This window comes from Seriola dumerili, unplaced genomic scaffold (assembly GCF_002260705.1).
Source record: "Seriola dumerili isolate Sdu_G_001 unplaced genomic scaffold, Sdu_1.0 BDQW01000089.1, whole genome shotgun sequence".
Lineage (NCBI taxonomy): Eukaryota > Metazoa > Chordata > Actinopteri > Carangiformes > Carangidae > Seriola > Seriola dumerili.
The window spans coordinates 351,108-373,789 of record NW_019174344.1 but is presented as its reverse complement, the minus strand read 5'-3'; the positions used below and the strand labels follow the sequence as shown (position 1 = coordinate 373,789).

The window sequence follows — 22,682 nt, the reverse complement described above, 5'->3', positions numbered from 1 at the left end:
TCTGACTTACTGGGAAATATGGACAGTTCTGAAAAAGGGTAGCAGTGTATCTGGACCAAAAACTATTTATTATCAACTTATCAAGCATCTATTAATGGTTTACCAACATTATAGCCGCAATATTACCAAATAGAGGATGAACACAAAAATCACAGGGATTTTTTGCAGCCCAGAAAGAGAAGCCTCATTGCTGCTCCAAAAAGCGTTGGTAAAAAATAAAGGATTTATTTACCATTAATAAAAATTCCTTGAATTCCTTGAAATTACTTGAAGAGTGCCATATTAGAAAGTGGTGCTGAAATAATAATAATAATAATATTAGTTCAGAAACTGAAATTGTTAGCATATTCATTTCATATTATAAAAGAAATAACTGATAATGAATAAAATAACTAATATGTTCAAGTAATTTCATATGTATGAATCTGCATGACACTGCTGACACTGCTGACATAGTTTGATCATCAGAACAGAAACTGCTCTTTGAAAACAGATGTTTTCTAAACATCAACCTGTAAAGATGCAGATAACAGTACAGGAAAAATCTCAATGCTGTTCAGAATTTAGTCAGCGAACTGACGTTATACAGCAAAATGTTTGCTAACTTTAGCTAACATTGGCCACCGTAAACTACTGGTCATACCAGACCAAGTGTGTTTTGAACAGAGCCACAGTGCATGTTATAGCTAATGACAACAACTTTTCATTTGAAAGAAGAATGTGTTTATCTTTTCTCAAAAATCACAGGGTCCTATTTCAAACATTAGCCCCGGCCAACATTAATAAAATCTTAAAGTCAGTACTTTGTGCTTTATGTTACGCTAATGTGAAAGATCTCTTCACATTACATCACTGAAAATAGAGGACCAGTTCTCTGCAGCAAAGAGAAATAATCCACAGAGATTATTTACTTTTAAGGGTCCTCAGTAGCATCTTTGCCTGGGCCAGATTATATTTATTCTAGGTTTCAAATCTTTAAGAACACATTAGAGAAGCAGAATTAATAGGAGGCCTCAGATCAAATGTGGATCCGTCTGCTAATCCTGTGGATTAATTCAGTCCTACTTCACTGTATCTGTCTCTTATGATGCTGAATGTGTGAAGAGATGATTGCCAACATGTTTTTCCTGACTCCATTTATACACACGGGACATGTATGTAACCTGCTGTAGTGTTTTAAAGATAGATGTTGTGGGCTAAATCAGTGAGGCTACATAAAAAAAAAGCTCATTACTTTAACACTCTTCTTCTCCTACTGACATTTTGATTCATTTAAAATAACCTTTCATGTTCTAGAGAAACTATTCGCTCTAAAATGAACACAACACAAAAATGTTTCAAATTTGTTTTGTCTTTTTAATAATTACTGTCAGACAAAACCCATATGACCATTACATTTATGACAGGTATTCTTACAGTACAAGACAGAACTCAAGGGGATCAGAGCTTGTGGCATAGCCACATCTGACCACTAAAAAGTAAGACATTCATCGTCATTAGATTGTTCCAACTTTTACAGAGTTCACAAATGTAATTTGCATTTGACTCGTATCAAACACAACAGTTTTTCTTGATTACCTAGGAAATTCTAAAGACCTTGATAGAAACAGCAGAGTAGAAAAAAACATTGTATAACAAGCAGAAGAATTCCTGATTTTATCTCAATTTCCTGTCAAGATGCAAGATGTACAGTATATTGCTTTCAGGTGCTTAACTCAAAATGGGTACCCCAAGTCTCCCAAAAACACATTCCTCAGTATCGCAGTCTGCCCTATCACTCGTTTTCAATCTCCTGCATTTAAAAAGCAGGTGCAGTGTCTCCGACCTGGGCTCAGACTAGTCTAACAGTTAAACCGCAGGAGGAGCTGCCATTTAAAGAAGTTACAGGAGCTAAAACATGAACAATCACAAAGATAGGACCAACAGTAATAGCCCCTCCTCAAAAGTGCAGCTTTCCATCGCTCATCTTCAATCAAGTGTCTGAAACTTTTTGCTTCTTTTTGTGGAAGTGAAACATAGAATGGCTACAAAATAAAACTAAAACAAAAACGATTCCTGTTCACTGAGAGCGCACACCAAGGCCTCGAGCCTAAGACACAGTATCCAGTCACAGCAGTACAATTGAGGAGAGGACATGGTGAAATACAAATGACACGATGAGTATTAAAAGTTTTCAAAACTGACATTTCACAATAATTAAAAAAGCTGAACAGGAGGCAACACAGAGTCTGGACTTTAGTCTCTTCTATGACTACACTCCTTTCATTCAAGAGGATCTACGCAATCATGTTGAAAGATGTACCTCCCATAGTATTTAGTGCATTGAGATCAAATGTACAGTTACATATAAAACGCACATTGTCAACATTATTGTGAGAAAATGCTCCAAACTCCAGAATCCGTGTTGCCTCTGAATGTAAAATGCTGTCTCAGGAGAGCGCCTGGTTGTTTCCAGACTCAACAGACATGAGCCTGATTGTTTTTAAAAACATGGACACACAACTTGGTGTTCAGCAGGACAGAGTCAGACCTGCTCCCACAGTCTTCAGGCCATAAACCAATATGCTGGTCCCACAGGGCGGAGAAACCTGTTGCCTCATTTATGAAAAGGTTTTTGATTTCTGTTTTTTCCATTAGGAAATATTAATGCAAATCCACCAATTGTAATGGCTAAATTACAGTATGTATACAATTATTTCCACCTTTCTCATCTGGATTATGCTGCTAAAATTTTCACCTTGACTCATGATTGTGGCTGTCCTACTGCCCTCATTGCAATCTTTTTTTAGTAAATCATTTTAAAGTGATTGTTTAATTACATCTGGGAAAACATCAGAGAACATTTTCATAAATGCAGCCCTAAGTTGCCACGTGCAGGTCGACATCACAGCGAGAGGTGCCTAGGCAGACCTCTGGGTATAGAAGAGAATATAGGCCTGAGTGTTGCACACTTCCTCCACACTGCAAACCTTCATCTCAGAGTCATTACAGTGGACCCAGAAACCTGCAGATAAAAAGACAAAACTGGTTAAAAATGCAACAGAACATTAGGACAGCATATGTTAATGTGAATCAAGTCTGGCCTCTTCCTCACCTCCTTCTGTATTGTAGCAGTATGCGGTGTAGTGCCCTGAGCCGAAGCCTTTACCATGATGCATGACTACAGCAGACAGATCATAGGTGTAGCCTCCTCTGTGGACAGAGTGACCTGAGCCTGTGCAGCAGTATGGTTTGATGTTAAGAACCTGGTCAAAGGCCACATGGACGCCGATTTTCTCCCTATGGTTCCGCCCCGACCATCTGCCATACAACAGGGACTAGTCAGTGTCACAAGGATTCAGAAGCTTCATGGTAAAAATAAATTCTCCTGTACTAAATGACTCTGATGTCAGTTAGAGAAAACAAGAATAAACAACACTGTGTTTCTCAGACCTGCTTAAAAACTGAAGTTATTAATTCTAAGTAAACATTAGAAGAAAACCAGCCAGCAGAGAAACTTGCCTGAAGCGTTTGAGGTGCAGCCGTAGAACCTGAGGTAAACGGTAGATCAGAAGCTGCTTACATGCCTCTGACAGAACTAAGGGTTTGTGGGATGATTTCCGTCTTCTTTCTGGCAAACCATGAAACAGTAAGATGCTAAGTTAATCCACACAAGAATTCAAATGCATATTACTGATGTGAGGCTTTGTTCAAATGTTGAGGTGACACGCTTACAATTCATCTGGCATTGCAAACAGGTAAGGAAACATTTTTATGGCTTTCAGAAGGACTGTCTCCTCCAAGGCTTTCAACAAGTGGGCTAACAACACTCCACATTATCACCAACAACTGATTGTCCTTCATTTGAATTCTTGAAAACTGGATTTCAAATGTCAACTTCAAGACATATTCAGTAAAAATCCCATTCAAAGAAGACATTTCAAATTAAAATTCTCACTACTACTTTCTTGCTCTTCTTGCTATCTCCTGTCACTGATGTTTTTCACACTGAAAGCCCAATTTCCTTTTATGAGTTAACCTCATTTGCATAAATGTGCAACGTTTAGACACATCAAATTATTACGAAAGCTGTATTCAGACATGATTTAAAACTAAAAGTGTACGTGGAGCCTAATCACATTGAACATTCAAAATCTGGTGCATTTAAAATATTTTCGTTATTCATAACTGTTTCAGGGTTATCAGTTCCAGCTGTAGGGGGGAAATCCTGACAGAACAGAACTGAGGTCCAACATGTTTCCAGAACCTGCTGTCTTTGTTTTGCATTGTATCAAACATTGTACTAACTGTTGCAGTGGTTGCAGGCATAGATGCTGCCTTCAAGAGCCTCCATCTCTGTAAACTTGGACAGCATCTCAGTGAGGGTGCAGCTGCGCTGGTAAGCTGTAGATCCTGAGCCTTTGTCTATGCTGTGATATCGCTCCGGAAACTCCAAAGACAAATCCCAGAATGGCTCAACTGTGTTAGACTTGTGCTTACAGGACAGACACGTCACCTGAAAAACACACAGCAAGAAGAGAGGGAAACCAGGTGAAGACTCCAGTGATAAGTAGTTGTGATGTTTGTTGATGTCACAAAGTCTTAGTCTTCATTTTATGTGGTATAAACACAGGTTTGGGAAGAATAAAAAAGGCTGGATGGGTCTCTACTTTACATTATGACAACAACAATCTTTATCACAGTGACTGATTATATCCATCTTTTGTGAAACACATACATGCACTGTATGTTTAACATTGAATTCTGTGACATTTTGGGCCAAGACAACCATACTATAAAATTGTCATATCATTTCTAGTGTGTTGGCATTCTCACCTGGCTGAGTAGCTGCCCATGAAAGATGGTGTTGAGGACCTTTAGCACTTGCTTGGATAGTTTCCTCTTTGTGATGGGGATAACTATCCTGCGTTTGGACCCCTCTGTGTCCAGCTCCTGCTGCACCTTGTCCAGCAGCTCACACAGGAACTCCTGGGCGTCCTGTTGGTCATATCCACGAAAAGCTGGGATGAGGTTCCACACAGAGTGCAGCATGGCGAAGGGAGATACCAAAGACCACCGGCCGGACCACATGACCCTGAAAAGTGTATGCAACTCATGGCACAGAGACATCTGCTGGCGGGTGGAGCAGCGAGGCTCCTTGGGCTGGACCAACTCCGCAGCCTGCGATGAGGGCGGAGCGCTTTCTTTTTTGCTAACTGGCAAATTCCAACAACCTGCCTTCCCCATGCGTCCAAGAGGGCATCCTGACAGTGCTGTGTTACCACTGCTGACTACACCTCCTGTTACCCCCTTCATGTCCTGGGAGTGATTGGTCTTGGCCAGCAGCTCCTCAGTCTCACACAGGTCCAAAGTGAGAAAACACTCCCTGAATTTCTGCAGGTGGCTCAGCACTTGCAATATTGAGTTCATGTAGCATGTGTTCCCCAAGTTGCGCAGACCAGTGACACCTGGAGCAGGTCTCCGGCGGGTTACCGCATGTGTGGAGTAGTATCTCCTCAGTTTAGCAGCTCTGCCGTTCTGAGGAGCCTTGCGGGACAGGGTTAGAAGGGAAGGCTTCTTGGGAGGAGGAGGTAGGCGTTCTGGAGGGTCGCGAAATTTGCGAGGAATGAGTGTGATCGTTGAACGTGGCGCCTGAGTAAGAAGCCTAGCACTCTTTCTGGGAGGTACATTGCCAAGCTCTTCCATGAGTCTCCTTTTCACCTCTTTCTTTTGTCTTCTAGCTTCCTCAAGTTTCTCCTTGCGTTGATTCTGCAGCTCCTGATGTTTGCTGATCCATATTTGAAACATCTTCCCTAGGAGTGCTTTCCTCCTGTGACGCAAGGCCAGCTGCATGGCGGGCTGTGGCCCACCTTCCCCAACCCAGGGGGTGCACTCTCCCCCAGTCGAGGAACGCAGTGAACGTCTACCTGGGCTCCGAACAGTAGAGAGTGCACCTCTGAGGAGTTTGAGGTCTCCCTCTGCGTTATCATTGAGTACATAGTCTCCACAGGCAAAGCAGAAGACATCCAACTCACGCACCTCCATAGCCAGTGGGTGTTGTGACTCCTGAAAGTGTTTGAGTGAGTGCTCCTCCATGAAACGTCCACATGCCACGTGGGAGCACTTGAGGCAGGCCCACACTGAATCGGTGGTGCTGCAGTCCACACAGTGCCATTTCTGTGGATTGAGGATAGAATGATCGTGGCCCAGACGAAGGCGTCCCACGTGCTTACAACGATCCATCTCTCCAGATGCACATGTGGCCTCAGTGATAGGACACACGTCCTGTAGCCAAGCAGCAACTCATTCTGAGGTAAGAGTTACAGGAAAAAAATAAAGTAAGACTAAGATCAATGCTTATTATGGTGTAGACTATTATCAATCTGACTTATTCAAATGAATAAACCTGCAAACACTGTACTGTATACAAAGTGACAGAAAATTAAAATGGTATACCTACTGAAAATGTAGATTGCTTGATCAGGTTTGGGGCAATACATCACAACATCTGCAGAGAACTCAAGAGCAACATTCGGCTTGATCATCCATGTTCACGGTGACCATCAGCACCAATAGGAACATTCTGCAAAATCAGGATGAAATCAAATTAATAAAGCATATCTGTATCCAAACTCTTTTCTCTTCTACTAACAGTTGTTCAATTAGATAGATTAGATTGCTAAGAAGAGTGGTCACCACAAAATGACAAATTTCTCCAGTTTAATAATACCCAGCATTTAAAAAGTTTTGGAAAACACACTCTTTAAAAAAAAAAGAAAAGGTATGCACTCATGTGAACTTCTCCACAATGTCTGTTTTGAAAATAGAATATTCACAAACATATAATAATTTGAACTGTTTATTAAATATGTTACAAAGAAAAACTGGATATACTGTCCACATAAAAAACACTTGATGGATGCGAGACTTTGAGCAGACAATGCATTTCTTCCCTTATGTGTTCAAGGGCTTCTAGAAAATTTTCCTTGGCTTCACAGAGAGCTTGGGGTGGATGATATAGTTGATATTGTGGGCCAGTATGTAATACTGGGGTCCACAAATAAACTTGACTTTATATTTGATAGAATGAATAATAGTAAATCGTTAGCAACTGTTAGAGTTCACATTATACACAGTGGTTACACTGATTCCTTAGAAAATAAGAAAACCTCTCATACGTTGGCTGGTGATGTTAAAGTCATGTTCATTGACATCACAGAAGCACAATATGTGCCGCTCATTTCATCAGAAATAATATTTAAAGTTGTTAAACAGCCAAACTTAGAGGCAATAATGTTGACATGAAGGCGAATGGCTGTCTGTCCTTTCAAATAATATGGTTAATCCATGTAATTGTCTACCACACTAGTACCAGCGCTGTGTATGGAGTTCATTTTGCTTTTTGTTTTCTCCTTTGTGTAAATCATCCACTTTTAAAACTAAAAATTTTAACGAAAAGAAACCATTAACTTGCAAGTCGGTGCAACTGGTTTCTAGTTAGTTGCATACCCAAATCGTGTTATGTTATGCTATTGACTCTGCACGTTAACTGTCAATTAACACATCTGACGCTGATATTCACAAATGTTATAATATCCCTACTGTCTCTGTCCGCGTTTTAAAGCCTGTCGTCTGGCTCAGACTAGCTGGCTCTTAACGCCATGCTAAGCTACTCCACCATCACCATGTTCAGCCAGAACAAAGACCAGTCAGAGCCACTCTCCAGGAACATCCAACAACTTTGTTGGTCTGAAGCAGCCCAGCAGGAAATAAGTTAGCTAACGCCGCTAACCGCTAGCCCAAGCTGCTCGGTACAGGATCGGCGTTAACTAGCCTTTTGCCGTCTCTTGCCGAATAATGTACTTTGTTAAACACAGATGGTTCCCTTGGCACCAAGTAGCCAACATTAATGTTGTTAGCTTGCCATGGTGGCTAACGTTAGCTTCACGGCTAACGCGTTTTCTGAGGACAATCGAAGTTAACCTAACGGTTGTTGTTGGTCGCTAACGTTAACTAACGATGCACAGCTTAGCTCGCTAGCGAACTGCGCCGTTAATCCTTTAAAAACTCCCCGGTGACATTCACCACAGAGAGCCGGTTAATGAAGTGTAACGTTACATGAACACCGGCCCTTATCTGTATCCGTTAATACAATTGTAATATTTGGTCATGGAAAAACTGGGTAACGTTACCATCGCCAACATCCATCCATCCATCCAGTACACTCGGAGCTGGTTGTTGTCCTCCTCACAGATTGAACAACCCAACTCCCGATCCGAGCCCAGACCCTGCTGCTCTCATTGGACTGGGACTGAGCGGCAGCCGGGCTCTCATTGGCGGAGTGGCTGAACAACAGGCAGCAGGATGGACCGTCCGACAGTCCACCCACCGAGGCCACATGGAACAGTAACCGAGGCTGGGTTTGGACTGCAAACCCGGGCAAAGCGGATAGCTGCCCCCAGAGCCTCTCACCCAGTGTCCCCGAAAGCCCCATGTTCGCCGAGAGTCAGCTGGTTTGAGTTAATCTGATAAAAATACAATTGGGGATGTGAAGCTTTTGAGCACAGCATTGGTTGTTTCTGCTGCTCAAGCTGTCATGTGCAAGGGACTTACTTGGGGCCTCTATTACTGCAAATACTGTGATTGAATAATCACAGGGTGATGCTGGTGCCAAGTATTAATCCAGCATGAGGCTGTTGCTTGGAAAATTATGTTGTTTGATACGTAAAGTTGTCAGACTCTCACTCTTTCCTTAATTTATTATGTTATAGCCTTTTAAGTGACTCATTTTAATACCACGTCCCTGTTATTCAGTACTTTGAAGCTTTACCATGGACATATAATAATGTTACACATGCTTTCAGTTTCAGTCACATAGATCTTTTTGTGGATCACAATGTCCACAAAGTAAAAGTAATCATGAGTTTTACGTTTTACATATTACACTAGTGAATACTAATAATTATTATTGCATCAAAATGAAAGCAGCCTTTTAAAGACCCTGCACAGCCATGATCTATACCCACAGATGTTTTCACTCATTTTCAGACATCTCCTCTGGATTACATGGGCATGCACAGAAAAAAAGTAAATAATAAAATGAATGATGGCTGAATTCCATTTAGCCATGGTCATGGCTTACTAGGACACTTGAATAGAACAGAGCCTTCGTTAACTTTACTAGTAATGTCTCTGCTTTTCCTATTCTGACAAGAGAAACATTTGCTGTGGTATGCTGATCAGTCGTATGAATGGGAAATTTAAATTGAACAGAGACCTGTTACTTATGCTTTAATTGCTGCAAGTCAAAATCTCTACCATGTCTCTACCAAGTCTACTGAAAATAGAGCATCAGTGAACTGTGACTGTGTGTCTGCACAGATGCAGGCAGAGTCCTTGTACGTACTTAAATAATGTTTTCTCTTGTTTAAAACCCTATTACTAATTAAACATGAGCCTTTAGCCACCACCCATTCCAGGAAACCTAATGAGATAAACTAAAAGAAAAACAATTATGTGTAATTTTACATTCAGTTGAAAATTCACCTCATGTACCAACTCTTGAAAAGGTTATAACCCCACCAAGAGGACATTTGAAGTAGTGTGATTATAAATGGATTATCATGGTGGAAACAATCAGAAACACAAGAGATTCTGGCTACTGTTCTCCACTAGGTCTCTTTAATACAAGATGTTTTCATCAAATAGACACCCTCGTAATGCGATTGAGGCTTTAGAAATGGAAATAAAAAGCCCACACTTTCAAATATGCCTAAATACCATGCTGATCAATAGGACCAGAATGAAACAACATCAATACAAACATTAAAAAATAGATCTCTCCATTCCCACTGACAGTTCACCGCACATTACTTCCTGGGATTTGCAGTTTACGAAGTTTGTTGAACAACTCCAGGTACTGTGTCATGGTGTCAACACTGTCTGCCGGGGCAAAGAGTCCTTCAGGCTTGGCAGCAAACACAGATGGCAGTTCAGGGACGCTGGGGCCAAGAAAAGACTGCATGAACTCCTTCATGAGATTCCAGCAGTCCCCTGGAACCACACAGGGACAGTACTCCACCTGAGGAGACACACCAAGAGTTGAAGCAGTCACAACAGAAAATAACAACGTCTACACTCTCAGAATTAGTCAAACTATGAGTACATACCTCTACTGATATCCCTCTGGCACTGGAGCTCATTGTCACCGTACCAACTTTTATCAAGAAGTCACAGTAGCGGTATCTTGAACCACGACACTCCACCTTGTGTCCCTTGGCATTTTGAAAGTGACTTTTTAGCTTCACCATGAGAACATCAAAGTTTGCATCAGCTATGAGGCAGGGTCCGCCTTCAAACAGGGCCAGGCAGCTCAGGGGAGTTTCAGAGTTGTGCATCACGTATAAGAGCTTGGAGGGCTGACCTGTAACGGACAGGAAAGACTGACTGTCAAAGGTGTTTATTTACTCAAGTGCTGTATTTAAGTATAGTACTGTCACTTTGCAAGATAATTTTACATTAACACATCTGATAGCTGTTTACACTTTTTAGATGCAAAAATAAAACAAACTTTGTTAAATATGAAGCACTGTTATAGTTAGAACCAGCCAGCACCACCGGGACTCCCAAACCTTCTTAAACAACAGGCCCAAGTACCTCAAATTCAAGGACCCAACATGGCATAATTTGAGACTCGAATCAAGGTTACTGGTTACTGTTACAACACGCAGAATTTTTACAATGAGAGCTAGAAGGCTTTACAGAGGGTCAGCAACTCAAAAGAGAGAGGCTTGATTTTTTTCCCCCTTAAATTCACAAACTTTAAAGGATTTCGAGGACCCGTGGGAACTCTGTAGCATAATAGAGTATGTAGTCTATAAGGGTAGACCAGCTAAAAAATTTGAATACTTGTTACAACAATAATATCTCTGCCTGAGTGAAAATCTACATTTAATGGATCATTTCAATGTAATCAGGGCTGTTATTACCGTCATTATCATTTAATCAGTATTTTTCTTCATTGCCAATTTCTTGTTAATCTAGAAAATATTTTTTTAAATAGTGTACTATGCCCATTACAACTTCCCAAAGCACTAAATTAAGTCTTTAAATTGCTCGGTTTATTCTCTCTCTAATTCTCACCTTTAAAAAGCTGGAAACAGCAAATATTTGTCATTTCTCTTTGCGGAATGACTTAAATGATTAAATGATTATCAAAGCTGTTCTCAATTCTAATCGATTAATGACCAATTGTTTCAGTACAAAAGTATATACTTTTTCTTGACATGTTTCCTCTTTTTACATATGGTGAGAGTAATGCTAGGGTACTATAAAGACCTTTTCTGACAACCCTTGTTCTAAAATATTCTGTTTACACAATAACGATTAAAAGCGATGCTGAAATACAGAGTACACAGTTCAATATTACCGCTGACATTTCCTGTGGCATGGTATGTCTCACAGTCTACACAGAAGCTGCCCTGCTTCACAGCGCCCAGCTGCTCCAGCTTCTTGTGCAGGATGTCCACTGTCTGCTGCACACTCTTCCCCTCCGCCACAGGCACCTGGCAAACACTGCAGGGACAACAAATCATCTAATAAACCTAATCTGAAGGAGGGGGACTAACATGCCAGGTAACATCTTATGTTTTAGTTATTGTTGTCATATAACGTTGTCACCGCTGCAACCGGTTTTTGCCGAGCATCGTGTGAATCAAACAAAGCAATGCAACTGACAAAAACATATGTGCAGTGGTTGATACGGAAAGCTGATGAAGAGTATTGGTGTACATTGGAAAATTGGGATTAAAAAATTTAAATATGGCTAAAAACCCATAAAGTAATCATCTCACCAAGTGACTCCCATTGATGTTTTGCCTCCAGTTGTAGACGAGTCTTTCTGTTTAATACTTCCGGGTGAAAAACTAGTTTTCCGGTGAAGTTAAATCAGCGTATGTAAGATTTTAAGCGGCAAAGAGACATTCATGAATCCACGTAGTTACATGTATTCATATAGCATCGACAATAAAATATTTAATACCAACAAAACAGCTAACTTTACTTTATATTCTTGGTTTGTGTTCTAGGTTTCTACGTTACGTGACGTAACTTACGTCACTTCCCCCTGCTATGGCCATTTGCACGTGTTGAACAAGTGACTGTTTACAGTACTTGCTCGTTTTAGACTTCAGCTAGCACATGCTAACAAAAAACGTCAGTATTGCAGCTGTGAAAGTGAAGAGATGCCGAAAGTGAAAAAATCAAAAGGTGGAGGAGAGAAGAGCGGGGGAGCAGTGGCGCTGGCTGACCAGATCCTTCAAGCGGACACGGTGCGAGCCCGAGGCCGGATGAAGAGCAGAGACAGCCGGGCAGAAAACGAAGACAAGTACGTAGACGAGCGTCTGTCGAGGAAAATCTTACAACAGGCCCGAATTCAACAAGAGGAGCTTCAGACCGAATATGGCCTGGCACCAGAGAAAAAGAAAGCACCAGTCACTGTTCTCGGTAAGTCCTTGTGCTTTAAACCTTTACACGAAGTTCACTAAATTGACAAATACGTGAATGGAGTCTGGTGTAACAGAGCTAGTTCGAGGTCCATGTAGGGACGCAGAAATTAGTTAAAGAATAACTTAAACTACTTGTAGTTTTAAATGTTTCTCAGTGCTGTTATTAAAAGTTTTGTCCCTTGATTCCATTTAAGGGGAGTCTTAATGCCACAGCCATGGCCATATTAACCTCCCAGTCGAAGCCAGGGCAAAATGATTGGCACGCAATTGGTGCCCCTAGGGTCAGATGTCCACTTTGCCTGGTTGGTAATCCAGCCTTGGTTTGCCTTAAACTTTGTGGCAGCAGCTTGAGGAAGGCCTTTTCCTGTTTCACCAAAACAATGCCCTCATCCACACACCGAGGTCAATAAAGAAATGGATTTCTAAGTTCGTGTGGCAGAACTTGAGTGTCCTACACAGAGCTCTGACCCCAACCCCATCCAACACTTTCAACAGTGACTGTAAGCATGGCTATATTGCCCAACATCAGTGGCCAAGCCCTCTAATGCTCTTGTTGCTGAATGGGACCAAATCCCTGCTTCCACGTTCCAAAATCTTGTGGAAAGCCTTCCCAGGAAGGTTGAGGCTGATGTAGCAGCACATTAATGCCCTTGGTTAAGGAGCATTCACCTATGGGTGTAATGTTTGAGCATCCATGTACTTTTGGCCATATAATATATATTTACTACCATTTGCTCTCTACAGACTCTTACTAGCATAATTTTCCTTAATTTCAGCAGTACAGATCTATTCAGATATACCCTCTGAGCTTTTGAAACAAATAACTTTATTATGCATGTGTACATGCATGATTATATTTGATATTGTTAAGTTCCATCATATATTCCACTTAATCTTAGTCTTGAAATATCAGTTGACTATGACGTGTATGTCTAATACAGTACAGTGCGAGTGTTACTGTGTAATTGTACTGTCTTTGTCTTGTAAACAAATTTTAGGGTCTGGCTCTCAGGATGCTGACTCTGATGAGGAGTGGCCAGCGCTGGGAGAAGCAGGTGCTGGTGACAGTGATGCTGAGTGTGAAACTGAGGTCGTCGTTGACCCTGACGATGAGAAGGCCATGGAGATGTTCATGAATAAGAACCCGCCAATGAGGCAAGACACAACATAATCCTGACTTTACCTTAGAAGTGGCTGTGAACTCAGTTTTTTCTTTAAATACTTAGCTGTGTTTTCTCTTTGTGGCTCTTGCAGACGGACCTTAGCTGATATTATCATGGAGAAGATCACAGAGAAGCAGACTGAGGTAGGAACAGTGATGTCAGAGGTGTCGGGATGTCCAATGCCCCAACTGGACCCGAGGATTATAGAAGTGTACAGAGGTGTCAATAAGGTGAGTTGTCCTAAAATATACACCTTTACATGCGCAAGTGAACGCACCAGACATGAACATAAATACAGATGAGTGAATTAAAGGAAATGAAGAATGAGAATGTGATTTCATTTTACCAACCTGGCTGGTATATCAGTGCAAATAGATGTTTTTTCACTGGTCAGATCTCTACGTGATACAAAGTCTACCAATATTCCTCCCTGTTCATAGGTACAATTGTTTTGCACAAACCAATGAACACTGCCTGTTTCTTGAAGAGGTCTTGTAAAGACTAACTAAACAATTCTGAAGTAAGTGTGTATTTTTTGTGTAAATGTGAAGAGTGAAAGTGTCATTTCTGTTGTTTTGCCTCAGGTTCTGTCAAAGTATCGCAGTGGTAAATTGCCAAAGGCTTTTAAAATAATCCCAGCACTTGCAAACTGGGAGCAGGTTCTGTATTTAACTGACCCTGAGACCTGGACTGCAGCTGCCATGTACCAAGCAACAAGGTGAGCCCCCATTGGTTAGAGTATTACTAAAAAAAAATAAAAAAAATAAAAAATTATATACTATTATTATACTTTAACACGATAGTATGATGAAATATGTTTTCCATGCTTTTGTTATAGAATCTTCTCCTCCAATCTGAAAGAGCGAATGGCCCAGAGATTTTACAACCTGGTGTTGCTGCCCAGAGTACGGGACGATATTGCAGAGTACAAGCGACTCAACTTTCATCTCTACAGTGCCCTAAAGAAGGCCTTGTTCAAACCAGGGGCATGGTTTAAAGGTGAGACAGAAAGTTTACCATTTTAAAGTACATTTAAGATAAAATGAGAAGATTGATATTAATCTCATGTCTGTGTTAAAGATGGCCTGTGGAGTTTACTTGTAAACAAACTACAGTTATATTCACACTCTCTACTACTCACTTAAACACATTGTGTGTATCCCTGAGGTGTGAAGTGCTTCTATTCTTATAAAACATTTACAAAAAGATGGCTTTTCTTGTTGAATGCATATGAACAAAAAATGAATATTATTAGTTTTTTTTTAGGGTTAGTTGTATGTTGGAAGTATGTTTTGCAAATCTCAGTTCCATGTATAATTACTCAATGTTAAAAGCAACCTGACTATGAAATGAATCTCAGTTTACAGTGATGTTCATAGGACTTGCAAGTTTTATACATGCTAGCTGTCTTTTGTTATATAATCTGTTTTTAGAATCTCACTGACTATATGCAGATGAATTCTTAATTATCGTCTCGTTGAAAGCTACTAAGTCTTTTGACGACAATGGCAGCTGCAGTACGAGCAGCACTTTCACATTACCAGTAGTCATTTAAATCATTGTTAATGTAAAATAATGCCCATTATTTGATTGTTAAGGACTAAATGCATTAGTACCAATCCTCTAGCTTCTAATTTTTCAGTGCTTCTAGTTAGATGGAAAATAATACCCCTGGTCCTCTATGACCTAGTAGAGGACAAGCTGAGAGTAAAATTTGAATAGTGTTAAAGTAAAATTGTTCTTGAAAGCCTAATTCTCAATTACTGTCAGTCGTATCCCTCTTACAATCCTCGGTATTGTTCAAAATAAATTACTATTCCAAGCATTTTGTTGAAAATGCTGATATGCATCGTGAGCCTGTGGACAGTGGCCAAAATCTTAGGAACCATTAGTTATTGTTTTATTAAAGGCCCAGTGAATGTTGGGCTAATCTCCAGTCACACTCGACTCTTAAAAATAAAATGTGGGGTTAGAATGAATGAGAGTATTTGATAGAAGAAGAAAATACAAGCTTTCTGGGACATGTCATGTTTTTAATTTGAGCACTAAATTTAGAAATTTTATACTGAGGACACTGACACAGGATTAGCTGGTGTCCACAGGGTAAATAACACTATTGGATATGGAAGCACAGTAATTAACTCACTCCAAATTTAATTGGGTCAAATCATCCTTTATATATCCAGAATTTGTTTTGGCCAATAATTGTTGAAGATTATTTTTTCTTTATTTAATCCTGTCGGCCCTGTGCTCGCAAATTGTCCCAGTTTTATGGGACTATTTTCCCCAAACATCCTACAACCCATATTTTGAAAACCACAAATGTGAAATAAGACCACCAAGTGGCAGTGTTGCTCACAAATACACTGTAATGTATACCACATACAGGAAAAGGAGAGAGCTAATTGAGCATTAGAGGTGAGCATTTGCCATACATTTTCTATTATTGAGGTTAAGTTTATTTACAGAAAAAATAATGAATATCTGATAAATTAATTTGATGAAGTTACAGTTAATTTTACGTGCATTTTTCATAGTATACATGCAGCGAAGGCTCTGTAATTTTGGATTAGTTATATACAAAAAATACATAAGATTTTAGTTAATTAGTTAATAAGTTTCTTGTTTAAATGTGAAAGGCAAACAAAGCACAACATTATCAGCAGCCCACTAATACCTCAGGGTAACATGTACAGTGGTAGTATTAATTCACTTCTGGAATTACCCTGGAGTCAGTTCATTGGCTGGTAAACTGCAAACATCCTCTTTGTTTGATATTGGTTATTAAAGTTTTGGCATGAAATTCAAAATTTGGGTTTGTCTCATTTAATGAAACAGTTTTAATTGTGTGCTTTTAAATCAAAGGCTAGCTTATTGTAATGTTGATATGTAAATTAAGTACTAATAAAGGTTTATATTAAGGGGTCACTGCATCAATTTTACAGGTCGAAGTGAAACTACTTGTCATAGGGAGTACTACAGTTGTGAAAACACTTATATAATGTGTTCTGTGGCTCAGTGGGGAGCTTTGTCAGGTCTGAGAAAATTCCTCAAGTGATATAACCAGAGTATCTACAAATGTGAAACAGAAAGTTTCTGCATTCACCTTAACATCCAGGTTATAATTAAAAGTGGGAAGGTCCAATATACAGTATCGGTCTTGTTGCATAATAAAATGTATGTGTCTGAAAACTAAACAAACATGGATGCTTCATGTGAGATAAAGTCTCTCCAGGTAATTAAACCCAAATATAATGGATATAGTGTTAAATTTTCAACACAATTATTTTAACACCAACGCAGCCAACTGTGTTAATCATGCAGCTGTCTTGGGTTCTCCAATAATGTGAACACTTGCAAGTCATTAACATGGGAATCTTTCCCATCTCAACCATCCACACCATATGACACAAACACACCAGAATGAAAGATACTCTCAGCTTGCTTGACTGGAAGTGTAGGATCCAGTGCAGTTTAGCAATACTGGGGACTAAAAATGCTCGGCATCGATTTTTTACCTTTTTAACGAATCTGTTTCCCACCTAATGAAAGTGCAGTACTACATTGCTGGAGTACTCTTTCAATACTTTGTACTTCTGTCACACAGGTATTCTGATTCCTCTGTGTGAATCGGGGACATGTACTCTCAGGGAAGCCATCATCATCGGGAGCATACTCACAAAGTGCTCAATCCCTGTGCTCCACTCCAGGTAAGGTCTGCTTTCACTGACAGACGCCAGCAGACAGATGTCAGCAACTTAGCCTTAGATGAAGGATTCAACCAGTTGTCTTTGAAAGCTTTATATTCTGCGATGTTGGCAAGTTAAAGCAAAGTCAAGGTTGCATAACACAGACGGTTGTATAATATGCACAATCTTTGTCTTTCAGCGCTGCGATGCTTAAGTTGGCAGAGATGGAGTATAACGGTGCCAACAGCATTTTCCTGCGTCTCTTGCTTGACAAGAAATACGCCCTGCCTTTCCGTGTCCTAGATGCCTTGGTGGCCCACTTCCTGTCCTTCCGCAATGAAAAACGTGTGCTTCCTGTGCTGTGGCATCAGAGTTTACTCACCCTGGCTCAGCGCTACAAAGCTGACCTGGCCTCTGAACAGAAGACGGCACTGCTGGAGCTGCTAAAGATACAAACACACCCTCAGATATCTGCAGAGATTCGCCGAGAACTGCAAAACTCAGAATCAAGGGATATTGAAATTGGGCTCCCTGTTACAGTGGAAATGGATTGAGGATTCAGTCTGGTCTGTTCTTCTGCTTGGATGAGTTCAGTAGTGATGTAGATGTTGTAATTTCATATCATGAATCTCTGAGCTTTTTTCCTGCCATTGCAGTGCAGTGATTGCTTAGAAATACAAAGACTGGTATTTGTGTACATTTGATTACATTTTAATGCAAAAAATTGGATTAAAAACAAACTGAATCCTTAAAAGTTGGTCAAGGATCATTTGTTTCACTCGATTTTATGTTCACAACTGTTTAAGAGATACACAAGATTGTAGATGAAAGTGAACAGCAAGAACTGTCTGATTGGTCTGTTCATCCCGGTCATCACGAAATGATAGTTGTGGTTTGTGTGGTTCTCAAAACATGTAATTGTTTGCTGATTTCTTTCTGATAAGTATACAAGATTTTCTATAGCACAGCTGGCCCTCTCTGACCTATGAGATTTGTTTTTCCTTTGAATCGTATCAGTAAACATACACGCATTCATCATTCATTCACCACAAAATACACATGGAGGACCACTTCAACTTCTGTTAGGCTTTCTTTTAAAGCCCTGCACTCTTTGGATTAGTGTGGCCAGTTGTAGTGGGGTTTGGCTAGGCTGTCAAGCTTTTGCTCTACAGTTCAGCGTATGTTCCAGTTTGTGCTTCTTTGACAAAATTCATGTAGGTGTTATGCCCCTCTGACACAGGTTTTCTTATCCACTGATTCCAAGTCACTGTCTCTTTTGACTGGGGTATTGCAACTTCCACCTCATCATAGCAGCATTTTGCACAGACTCGATACATGCATGACTCGTCTGGACTACACACAATTCAGGACAACAGCTGAGAAATGCTTGTTGTTTTCCGAAGACCTTTCTGCTGCAGTTTTTCAGCCCTAGAATTTGACATTCTTATGGTCCAAGCATGCACAAGTGTTCCTGTCTGAAGCTTTTGGCAAATAGTCAATACCTAAAAAAGAAATTAAGGCTATTTATGATGGTACTTGCCAAACAACTGTGGAACTAGAAGGGCACTAGGAGAACGCAGACATCTACCAAGGCCATTGTCAAACAACATAAGCCACAGTTCTGATGAAAAAAAATTAGATTCATAGTAATAATAGGGATCTGGCCCAAAATGTAATGGGTTCCTCCTTGGCCCACCCCACAACCCTCCTCCAAGTTCAGTGCTAATGGGTTGAGTTCTTTCTGTGTAATCCTGCTGACAAATAAACAGACCAACAGACAAGTCAAAACAACCTCCTTGGCAGAGGTAAAAACTAAATGTGAGATTTAACCCTGTAAAGTTTTGTACATGTTTGTAAAACAGGATGAGCCATATTTACTTCCAAATTCAGCTTTATAAAGTTAATTCGCAATTTTATTGACAAACAAATTCTTGTGTAGCCTGTTTAGGAGCAAACAGAAAATACATTATTCAGTTAACCTTATCTCATTGGGTTCAGTTTTGTGTTTTTTTTTTTTTTTTTTTTTTTTTTTTTTTTACATTTTTCTAACTTACCATTATTAAAGTTTTCAAACTTGGTTTAAAAAAGTTTCCCCGACACCTTGTTGGGATACAGGTTTGTTATGTTTTAGGACCCTTTAAAACAAGGGAGCAGGTTGGACCGTTGGAGGGCCGTTATCTGAGCTAGCTAACATACGGGATGCAAGTAACAACGGTTAGCAGCTAGCGTAACGGTTCATTTTTATTTTAGTTTTATTTCATTTTAAACGGTGTTTCTGTAATTAATTTATTTGAATGGATCTTTGTGAATATGAACAGCTTGAAAGTGGATCCAGAGATCAAAATGCTGGTGAAGAGGACCGTGTTGTGTTTCAACGGGCGGGCACCGACCCTGCCTTGACGGGCGACCTCAGAGCCCTGCACAACCTGACGGCCCTGGAGAAGCTCTGCCAGGTGTCTCCCTACTTTGGCAAAATCCACACTGACATCCAGCCATACATGAGGAGGATACTGGTAGTGTGGATGTTTCAGGTACGCATATTAGTCAGGCTGTCCAAAAGCTGCAAGTAAGTCTCATTTAGCTGACTTTTAGGTAAAGGAAGTTTCTGTGTGACAGGTGTGTGAGGAGCAGAAATGTGAGGAGGAGGTGTTTCCACTGGCGGTGCATTACCTGGACAGTTACCTGAGCCGTTTTGCCGTCGAGAAGTCCAACCTGCAGCTTTTAGGAGCTGTTTGCATGTTCCTGGCCTCCAAAATGAGAGAGACTGTCCCCCTGACTGCTACCAAGCTTTGTATCTACACTGACAACTTCATTTCAGTCTCAGACATCCTGGTAAATCTCTTTTACCTGTCTGTTTAGAGGGGTTTAATAATAGCTGTAACTGTCTTTGCTGTATCTCCCCATAAACAATGTAAACAACACATAACGAAGTTAACACCATCAGTGATCTCCAGGAACCTAGTGTCCCAAACTCTTGGGGTTACTACTAGACTATTCCACACCAAAGTGTTTCTCAGCCCAGTGGTCGTTCATAACACGAGTCTGAGCAGTCCAGAGATAGTCAACTGCATAGGAAGGCAGAAAAACTTAGCTTTTCTACAGAAATGGGTCGTATTTCTTTAGATGTTCACCTAATGTTTTGTGGTTTTCTTAAGAATTACTGGATAAGTTTACCTCTCATAAGGCCTATAAAAAGTATTCACATAAAATTAACTGAGAGGGGATAATCACTCCTTGGTTAAACAGGTTACAACTTGTTTTCTGCAAGTAGCCCTTGCTCTTTTTTTTAAAGGGGTGACAAGCAAAAACAGCTGGGAAACACTGCCTTATAATTTTTGGAAGACATTCTGTGAAATATCCACTTGTGCAAACAACTTCAGTATCATGTGTGAGTGTTCCTGCAGTGGGATTTAGACGGTGGATTGGTTTAGAGGAATGTGTGTGTTGCAGAAGTGGGAGGTGGCAGTAGTGTCCAGGTTAGACTGGTGTCTGGCCTCTGTGGTACCCTCTGACTTCCTGGAGCCAATTCTTCACGCTCTCCCTTTTGTTCGGCCCCTTCACCTTCAAAACATGCGCCGGCATGTTCACTCCTACATCGCTCTGGCTGCCACTGGTAAGTTACATAACTAAGTTACCAACACATGAGATGATTTCTGTGCTCAATTATAAGGCCAATTTATCATTCCAGTGCAATAAAAGTGGCATTATCAAATCCATTGTAATCTAAACGATGATAAAAAAAAAATTTTGATTAGTGAGCATTGAAGTAAACAGGTGAAATTAAACAACTTTCCACGCAATGAACAATAGGCACAAAGCAGCCATAACTTTGATTACGATGTGTCAGCAGGTCATTTTGGAGACAGAGAGCTGAGTTTGTGTAATCCTGTATTGTTTGCTGTGAAAGACCTGTGTCCGACTATTCAGCTGGCTGATTTCCCACGAATCTCTGTGATGCTGCCCGAGGCAACAGGACACAGTCAGTTAGTGCTGTTTTAGACAGACTATGACATTACAACCCATAAAATTAAGATAATTCCTGGCTCCCGACATTGTAACCCATTCAAAAAGGTGCCTGAGCAAGGATTGAATGACTGACTTTTTGTCTCAGTGTTTCTCCTGCCTGAAGCAATTAGGATATAATATCAGATTATCAGGTTTTGGGAAATGTCTGCTTTTGAGTACTCCCTTTTGTCTATAAGGGTGTGTCTGCAATGGTGGCATCCATCTAACTGTCTACCATCCAACCTTTACTTACTTCCTCACTGTTGGATTTCTTTTCAAGTAGTTTAAGTGAACTACAAAATGGTCAGCATAATTAGGAAATATTATTTATCATTTTTGTTATTTTTAGAGTACAAGTAATCTTTCACTTTTATCCTCAGACTGCATGTTCTCTGGGTTCCTGCCCTCCACTGTTGTATGTGCCTGTGTAAGCATTGCCATGCAGAGGCTAAAGATAGTGGACGCTGATGTCTCCTCTGATACAGTGATCAAGGCTTTAGCCGACCTTTTGGCCATCAATCTGGTAAGGCTAATGTTTAACTGTCATTTTCAGATAAAATCTCTTTTTGACTTTGCCCCATTGTCAGCAGTGACTGGCGTGTTTGTGATCATTGTAGCAAGCACGCTTTTCAAACAGTCTGAAGTACAAACTGGTTATTGCATGTTTAAAAGAGCAGCCATGCACATGCAGTATTGGTCAAGACGTCTGTCCATGACATACTGATGAACTTATGGTTGTTTTTCTTTTAATCTGACCCTGAAAAGAACTCAGTCCTTCTCTGCTATGAGCAGTTAGGGAGTGTGCTGGAGCTCAGCCTGCCCTCCTGTTTCCAGGATAGTGTTTGCAGATCCAAGAGCACACAACTCAGAGATCAGCTACACCCCTGCTGACATTCAGGGTGTTGTATTGACACCAGTGACATCACCTCAGGAAATGAAGAGAAAGCACTCCTCCCTGCCATGAACAGACAGGATAAAATATTAAATTCACAGCCATGAGAGAGAACAAGAAGCCTAAATAGCAGGTACAATGTGTTCGAAATGCCATTCCCTCTTGATCTTAATTGTTCTTTGCATGCTGAGATTTAGAGATTCCTCTGACATTGTATAGAGTGACCACAGTTTGAGAAATTGAGATTTGTTTTAAGTGTCCATCCTGTTGCTGCTCGTTTTAAAGTATTTTGCAATTGTTAAAGCAGCTTTGAAAAATATGATTCTGACTGCGCTTTTCATTGAATATCTGAAGCTACATCAATTTTTTTGTGATATTTAGAGTTGACTTTTACAGAATCCTTATAGCAATGTTTGCACATTTTAATTGTGATGATTTCTATTCGTAT

At 40.3% G+C, this 22,682-nt stretch overlaps 4 protein-coding genes across 6 annotated transcripts; 2 read left to right on the top strand and 2 right to left on the bottom strand.

Annotated features, from left to right (window-relative positions):
* Window positions 1-1,341: 1,341 nt before the first annotated feature.
* On the bottom strand, window positions 1,342-8,390 carry usp49 (ubiquitin specific peptidase 49). Of its 3 annotated transcripts, none has more exons than XM_022745707.1 (7): window positions 8,172-8,390; window positions 6,440-6,562; window positions 4,816-6,287; window positions 4,288-4,495; window positions 3,502-3,610; window positions 3,095-3,300; window positions 1,342-3,004 (listed from the first exon to the last, which is right to left on the bottom strand). In XM_022745707.1, exons 3-7 carry the CDS (start codon window positions 6,220-6,222, stop codon window positions 2,901-2,903), a joined length of 2,034 nt encoding a protein of 677 aa, XP_022601428.1. In that variant the 5' UTR covers window positions 6,223-6,287; window positions 6,440-6,562; window positions 8,172-8,390; the 3' UTR covers window positions 1,342-2,900. The 3 variants fall into 3 exon arrangements, with proteins under 3 accessions (XP_022601428.1, XP_022601430.1, XP_022601429.1); XM_022745709.1 differs by having other exon boundaries at window positions 3,149-3,300; XM_022745708.1 differs by lacking the exon at window positions 8,172-8,390 and having other exon boundaries at window positions 6,436-6,457.
* Window positions 8,391-9,648: 1,258 nt separating this feature from the next.
* Window positions 9,649-11,913, bottom strand: med20 (mediator complex subunit 20). Its single transcript, XM_022745702.1, has 4 exons — window positions 11,832-11,913; window positions 11,408-11,553; window positions 10,149-10,402; window positions 9,649-10,060 (listed from the first exon to the last, which is right to left on the bottom strand). Exons 1-4 carry the CDS (start codon window positions 11,843-11,845, stop codon window positions 9,839-9,841), a joined length of 636 nt encoding a protein of 211 aa, XP_022601423.1. The 5' UTR covers window positions 11,846-11,913; the 3' UTR covers window positions 9,649-9,838.
* Window positions 11,914-12,092: 179 nt separating this feature from the next.
* Window positions 12,093-18,381, top strand: bysl (bystin like). Its single transcript, XM_022745701.1, has 7 exons — window positions 12,093-12,483; window positions 13,484-13,640; window positions 13,740-13,878; window positions 14,233-14,366; window positions 14,487-14,647; window positions 17,256-17,358; window positions 17,537-18,381. The coding sequence occupies exons 1-7, from the start codon at window positions 12,222-12,224 to the stop codon at window positions 17,889-17,891; spliced, it is 1,311 nt and encodes a 436-aa protein (XP_022601422.1). The 5' UTR covers window positions 12,093-12,221; the 3' UTR covers window positions 17,892-18,381.
* A 1,250-nt stretch (window positions 18,382-19,631) lies between these two features.
* Window positions 19,632-22,361, top strand: LOC111222077 (G1/S-specific cyclin-D2-like). Its single transcript, XM_022745640.1, has 5 exons — window positions 19,632-19,868; window positions 19,954-20,169; window positions 20,788-20,950; window positions 21,723-21,865; window positions 22,108-22,361. Exons 1-5 carry the CDS (start codon window positions 19,632-19,634, stop codon window positions 22,231-22,233), a joined length of 885 nt encoding a protein of 294 aa, XP_022601361.1. The 3' UTR covers window positions 22,234-22,361.
* Window positions 22,362-22,682: the final 321 nt, after the last annotated feature.

Bases quoted from the DNA above. Each gene is read 5' to 3' on its own strand.
- usp49 (XM_022745707.1), bottom strand. From the start codon at position 6,222: ATGGATCGTTGTAAGCACGTGGGACGCCTTCGTCTGGGCCACGATCAT. The intron at 3,301-3,501 runs GCAAGTTTCTCT...GTTGTATGGCAG, and splicing joins CTGCACCTCAAACGCTTCAG to ATGGTCGGGGCGGAACCATA. The intron at 3,005-3,094 runs GTGAGGAAGAGG...TTTTATCTGCAG, and splicing joins CTGCTACAATACAGAAGGAG to GTTTCTGGGTCCACTGTAAT.
- med20 (XM_022745702.1), bottom strand. The intron at 10,403-11,407 runs GTAATATTGAAC...TGTCCGTTACAG, and splicing joins TGCCACAGGAAATGTCAGCG to GTCAGCCCTCCAAGCTCTTA. The intron at 10,061-10,148 runs GTATGTACTCAT...GTGTCTCCTCAG, and splicing joins CCAGAGGGATATCAGTAGAG to GTGGAGTACTGTCCCTGTGT.
- bysl (XM_022745701.1), top strand. From the start codon at position 12,222: ATGCCGAAAGTGAAAAAATCAAAAGGTGGAGGAGAGAAGAGCGGGGGA. The intron at 14,367-14,486 runs GTGAGCCCCCAT...CTTTTGTTATAG, and splicing joins GCCATGTACCAAGCAACAAG to AATCTTCTCCTCCAATCTGA. The intron at 14,648-17,255 runs GTGAGACAGAAA...TCTGTCACACAG, and splicing joins ACCAGGGGCATGGTTTAAAG to GTATTCTGATTCCTCTGTGT.
- LOC111222077 (XM_022745640.1), top strand. From the start codon at position 19,632: ATGGATCTTTGTGAATATGAACAGCTTGAAAGTGGATCCAGAGATCAA. The intron at 19,869-19,953 runs GTACGCATATTA...TCTGTGTGACAG, and splicing joins TGGTAGTGTGGATGTTTCAG to GTGTGTGAGGAGCAGAAATG. The intron at 21,866-22,107 runs GTAAGGCTAATG...GACCCTGAAAAG, and splicing joins ACCTTTTGGCCATCAATCTG to AACTCAGTCCTTCTCTGCTA.